This window comes from Cucurbita moschata, unplaced genomic scaffold (assembly GCF_002738365.1).
Source record: "Cucurbita moschata cultivar Rifu unplaced genomic scaffold, Cmos_1.0 Cmo_Scf00032, whole genome shotgun sequence".
In the NCBI taxonomy this organism is placed as follows: Eukaryota; Viridiplantae; Streptophyta; class Magnoliopsida; order Cucurbitales; family Cucurbitaceae; genus Cucurbita; species Cucurbita moschata.
The window spans coordinates 191,429-197,157 of NW_019268548.1; the positions used below are offsets into that span (position 1 = coordinate 191,429).

Sequence of the window (5,729 nt, forward strand, 5' to 3'; positions counted from 1 at the left end):
TTTTTTTTTTTTTTTTTTTTTTTTTTTTTTTTTTTTTTTTTTTTTTTTTTTTTTTCTCTATCCCGTCCTCAACTATTGTTTGTGGCTTTTAAATGAAGAAGGGTGTTCTAGTCCCCTCTTTGGGTGGTTAGGATATGCTAGCAGGTTGTACCCATTTCACGAAGTTAGAGCCGTATGATCATCTTATTGACTATTACTCCCTTACAAAGTATGCAGGGAGAAGTACCCATTTCACGAAGTTAGAGCCGTATGATCATCTTATTGACTATTACTCCCTTACAAAGTATGCAGGGAGAAGTAATCCATGGTTGGCCATGGGTTGGCCTGTGTAAATAATGAAAAGCTTAAAGAGCATGGGTTCAAGCTACATGTAATTTCCTGATTTAATTTCCTACAAGTTACCTTGGTAAACAAATGTAGTAAGGTAGGCAATTGTGCCGTGAGAATGGTCGAGATGTTTACAAGTTGGCCCAAACACTCGCAAGTATAAAAGAACTAGAGGGCTTAGCTGGTCTATTATTCTTCTCTGTCAGTGAAGATAAAATTTCCTGTCAACCCCGCAAATTTAACTAATCATCTTGGAAATCTAATGGCAAATTACTATATAGTACAGATGTTGGATGAAGTTTGAGGTTTGTTGTAAATGTGTGAACAATAGTCTTCTTCCTATTCTTCTGTTGAGGAATGTCTGCGCGGGAACAAAGGGATTTGTTGAGTGTCTGGCCTAGATATGAAAACATACATCGTTCTACCTCTCTAAAGCTAAGATGCTCTTGCATAACCCCTGACTGAGGATTCAGATATATACCCTTAACCACTCTTTGTATTCTCATGATTTTTCCCTTTTCTTTACTCTTGCTTCTTCTTCCCTCTTCATTGTTTTCCTATCATTTATTTTTTTCCTTTTCATCTTCTACGAATCATTGGAAAATATAAAATAAGCTAGAGAAGAAAGAACTTGGATTGTTGTAAGGGCCGATAAAAATCCAAAAAATCTCAAATCTTCCAATTGTAACAGCCTAAGCTCACCGGTAGCAAATATTGTCGTCTCTAGACTTTCCCTCAAGGTTTTTAAAACGCATCATGCTAGGGAGAGATTTCCACACTCTTATAAAGAATGTTTCGTTCCCCTCTCCAACTAATGTGGGATCTCAAAACCCACTCCATTTGGGTCAACGTCCTCGCTAGCACTCCTTCACCTCTCCAATAGAATGTGCTAAGTGTTACTTGTTTTAATTCAATTTTATGTGACTGCAGTGTTTCTCTAGTCAAACTTGAATGTGGTCCTTAAATCATAACCTTGGAGAACTTGTGGCCGTTGATAGAATTTGTTTTTTATGAGTCTGGTATTTTTTTGCTGTTCTATGAAATATTTACTTCGATATGTTGATGGTACAGAGAAAAAGACTGACAATTCACAACAGAAGATCGTCTGCTCCTGTTCCATACTTTGAAACACAACACCAGTCATATGATTCGTTTGGTAAATCATCTTCCAAAACACGGTTGCTATTAGCCATATTCTTGTGTATAAATGTTTTCTGGTAATTTGGTAATGATGTGTTTAGGAATATTGATGTGGGGGGATATGTTTCTCTTTTATATGATTGTGAAGTTTTTCTCATGATTTTTCAAAATTCTTTGGTTACTCTCTTATTTGAGGATTTACAGCTAAAAGAAGAGGGCTATATTTAAGTTGATAAGGTGCTATGAATACTTTACTAGCAGTATCCTAATTACGATTAATCGTGTTCTTATGAAGGTAGTAGAATGGGAAATTTTCTATTGATAAAAGGAATTTGATGCGATCTCATCGTTTGTAAATTTTGTGTGTATTCCTTTTCAATTTAAAACTTCTTTGAAAGGGTTTTTCTTTCTGCAATGTTACTTTTAAATGATCACATCCTAAACTGGTGAGCCAGCCTTGAATTGTTTATTTGGCATGCCATCCGTGTCAAACCTCCATTAAAATACCTGAAGAGTCGACATGGATTGAATTTTGACTATCAATGATCCACCAAGTTGTCCAAAAGAGGAGGCATTTCGAGTAAATGGTACGCCCACAATATTCAGAAAAAGGGACCTCTGTATCCCCTAAAACTTTGAGCAACTTTTAAACTTTTTCGGAATGAAGGGACTCGATGTGGGAAGCATGGCACTAAGACATACATACCCATACCCGTTGATGAGTCCCTGCTATTCCAATGAGCTCCTTCATAATCTCCTGCCTTCCAAAAACTGTTTGGAGGCGGAAGCATTTGTGTTCGAAGTCCTCGTCTCTTGTTCAGTACCCGCCTCTGTTGAGTGGGGACAAAAGAACCGCCATTGAATGCTTTTCGTCCAGCGCCGCGGGCGGAAGAAAACCATGAGGTAAAACAACTTCTAACTCCTTCAGCCTCCTCCTCTTCGAAAACTCTCCATCCACGTCGTTCGGGAGTCGGACGCTTCTCGTAACTCCTCCAAGAATTCCGTCAACTACTTACACCTCCGAATCTGACTTGCTTTCAAAACTGTGCTCAATAATCTAGGGAAACGCATTTGATGCCTCGCGATTGTTGCTCATTCTTGGCGTGCGTATAGGTGCAATAAGTTCCTGCTTAACACTAGCTTTCATGGGTGCATGCAGAGATAACATGGCAATGCCTTCGGTCTTAGAGATAGATGCATCTGTTTAAACAGTTGATTGGGCTGGGGGAATCGACAGTGGCGGGAAACTGCAGCCGAAGGAAGTGTGAAAGGCCCTTCTGCATGGCGGGTTCGTTTACATTTACATACTTTTCATTATTCGAGTATCACATATCATTTAGAACATTGCTTGCTCAAACTACATGGTGTACATCGACTATTATGTGGAAGTTTTATAGCTTTCACATGCGTCCATGACTTTGATGTAGTCATTGAATAGGATGAAATTATTTTAAAAGTAAATGAGCTGTCCATTTAAACATTAAATAATAATTAGTTATTATTATTTTAGTGTAACATTGTTCAACTATCTAATAAAAAATATAAAAAATTAGACTATTCATTCATTTAATTCCAATAATCGTTCATAATATTATTGGGTATAAAAAAAAAATAAAAATTAGACTATTAATCTCCCTATTTAAACTAACTTTATTGGTATAAGAAGAATTAGATTAATTAAAGTAATTTATGGGTAATCCTGTTTTTACTACCATTTTGTAGATTAAAAAATTTAAATATATATATGTTTATTAAATATTCCTGTATTCATAGGAAATGAAAATCCAAAATACAAAAGGAGAATACCTCAATATATTAAAACTTTATTGACTTAACAACACGGGGAACAATCTATTAATTGACAGAAAAATATGGGTAATCACATGAAATAGAAATAAAAATGGAATTGGAATTGGAATTGGATGAAAACAACACATTGGGATGAATAATAAAAAGATAATTTCCTCCTCATTTTGTATTTTTGTCCTTTCAGATTTGCATGGCCTGTTGGAAGATTTCCATGGCAGAAGCTGGAAGGCCCAGAAGAACATTTATGCTCTTTCTTTCTTTCCCATGAGATAGGAATAGAATCACCTCTTTCTCCGGCAATGCCACCGGCCCTGAAAACACCGGCTCCCCCCACCCGAAGTCCGTCGTGTGAAACCCCAGCCTCGACCAGGTCGTGATCAACAAAGTCGCCGCCAGAGACGGCCTTGCTCTCGTCGCTTCGAAGTAATCGATGGCGGACCTCATGTAGCTGTCTGTGATCATCTCCACTGCCTTCTGAACCAGCCCCACCCCAAAAGACAGAGGGTTTTCCAGAAGCTCACCGGCGCTGCATAGTGAGTTGGTTAAAACGATGGCGTTTCCAGAATACCCTTTCGGCACTGGGGGCTGAAATCTAGACCTTCCGTCGACGGCGAAGAGGAGCTTTGTTTGTTGGTCGGGTTGCATTCGTAGAGCCTCTGTTCTTGCTCTCCAAACAAATCCCGACAGGGCTTCGAACGTGGTGCAGCTCTTCAAAACCCCATCTTCCAACGCTTTCTGTTTGAGCTTACTGAGCTTCTCCGGCTCGAAGCAGAAGGACCGGTAATGCATTTCCTCATCTCCATAAAGCTTCCAAGTGTTCGACACATCTTCTATCTCAGCGAATTCGCTGTGAGGAAACTCGATCATCGGCGGCTCTCGTGCTTTGAGAAGGCTTCTATCCAGAAACGGCGGCACAGTCAAAGGCAAGCCCCTTGCCGTTTCACCCCACGAATTCACAAATTCCATTGCCCCAATCCCATCAAACATACAATGATTCATACACAGCCCCACAACGAATCCACCACATTTAAATTTTGTCACCTGTGAATTAATTAACAACCATCCAAGCCAACGTTAAATCAGGCTGCTGTGAAACTGAATTAACCACAGTCCATAGAGAGAGGTGTCGTGAAACCTGGGCAACAAGAGGAGGCATCTGAAGTATGTTGGTAGCGCCAGGGATGTCATAGACAAGCTTCCCAAGAGTGTCAGGATCAGGCTTCGTTATATCACCAATGTCTTCAATGGAACAGTCGGCTTCAGCCTCCACAAAGACAGCACCCTCCGCCGTACAGTCCACAATAAGCTTCCTGTCTGAGCTGACGGTGAGCCGCCCTGCAAGGGGGTAGTAATGGACAAGCACCTTGGAAAGAGCATCTTTAATGACTTGGGCAGCATCTTCGTTGCCTCTGGACTCTGATTTAAAGCAGTAAATGGTGCGGACGATGACTGCAATATTCTGGTCAAGGTTTGATAGGAAGTAGAGAACCTTCGGTGTCTCCTCTGCGGGGGTTATCAGAGTGGGTTTCTGCTGCTCAACGTCGAGTTGAGAACCCCTTTTACCACTGCCAGCCATCTGATTCGATATCTGACCCAAAATTCAAATACACAAAAGAAATTATGGATGAAATGAAAGAATGGGGAACGAATGAGAAACAGTCATAACAATGGGGTGCAGAATGTGTTAGAAACAACACGATTTGCAGTAGCTAACAAGGAGAAATCTAAATCACGTGTTTACCTGAAATGAAAAGGGTTAGAAAGATGATAGTAGTGGCAGAGCGTTGATGTTGTATATGTATATAAAGCAGATGGTAGAGAGGCAGAGTGAGGGTGGTTGGAAGTTGTGCCTAATTTGAGTCGTGCACTGCGTTTTGTTTCATTCTGAATGGTTGATGATGCGAGAGGACCAAGTCAGGTCGGGTCGATACGGGATGCCACCGCTCTTCCACCTAGTTGGTGAGAGTTGGCGTCCAAACTCTGTTTACTTGGAGCTCCCTCTCTCCCCTCCCCAAGAAACATGATTGATTTTCCTTCAAAATTTTGTTAACAAAAAAGATGACTTTTTGGCAAGTGTAATTGAAATTTGCAGTGCTAAATCCTGTTTGTTTTTCATTTCGATGGGATTTTGTAGGTTACTCACCCTGCTCTTGGTTTAAACTAATACGTTAATTAAGTTAATAATAAACAAATGGTGAACTCTAGTAACGAAACGTTTATTTCTTCCCAAAAAAATCAATTCTGTGTGAACTCTAGTAGTTGAATAATTAGACGTGTACCTCTCTTTTAGAAGAGATGTAAGTCGAAACCTTGCTAAAAAAATGTACTATCGCCAGTTCCATTCAAGGTGGTAGGCTTTCTGTCCATCACAATGCAACAGAGTAGTAATAGATCATGTCATCTTCGTCGACTCTCTCAAATCTGCGTTCCCCCCCCCCCCCCCCCCCCCCCCC

General features: G+C 40.2%; 2 protein-coding genes across 5 annotated transcripts in view; one reads left to right on the forward strand and one right to left on the reverse strand.

Moving 5' to 3' along the window:
• Positions 1-2,888, forward strand: part of LOC111429700 (membrane-anchored ubiquitin-fold protein 3-like) — a 5,269-nt gene extending 2,381 nt beyond the window's left edge. For 2 of the 4 annotated variants that reach the window (XM_023065642.1, XM_023065644.1), the window contains exon 4: positions 1,399-1,627. In XM_023065642.1, coding sequence (XP_022921410.1) covers positions 1,399-1,454 — 56 coding nt within the window. In that variant the 3' untranslated portion in view covers positions 1,455-1,627. Of the gene's footprint in view, positions 1-1,398; positions 1,628-2,626 lie in introns of those variants that run through there. The other 2 variants (XM_023065643.1, XM_023065645.1) reach the window with 2 other exon arrangements.
• Positions 2,889-3,257: 369 nt separating this feature from the next.
• Positions 3,258-5,118, reverse strand: LOC111429698 (omega-hydroxypalmitate O-feruloyl transferase). The gene is made up of 3 exons (XM_023065640.1): positions 5,018-5,118; positions 4,412-4,864; positions 3,258-4,317 (listed from the first exon to the last, which is right to left on the reverse strand). Exons 2-3 carry the CDS (start codon positions 4,850-4,852, stop codon positions 3,457-3,459), a joined length of 1,302 nt encoding a protein of 433 aa, XP_022921408.1. The 5' UTR covers positions 4,853-4,864; positions 5,018-5,118; the 3' UTR covers positions 3,258-3,456.
• Between the last annotated feature and the right edge of the window lie 611 nt (positions 5,119-5,729).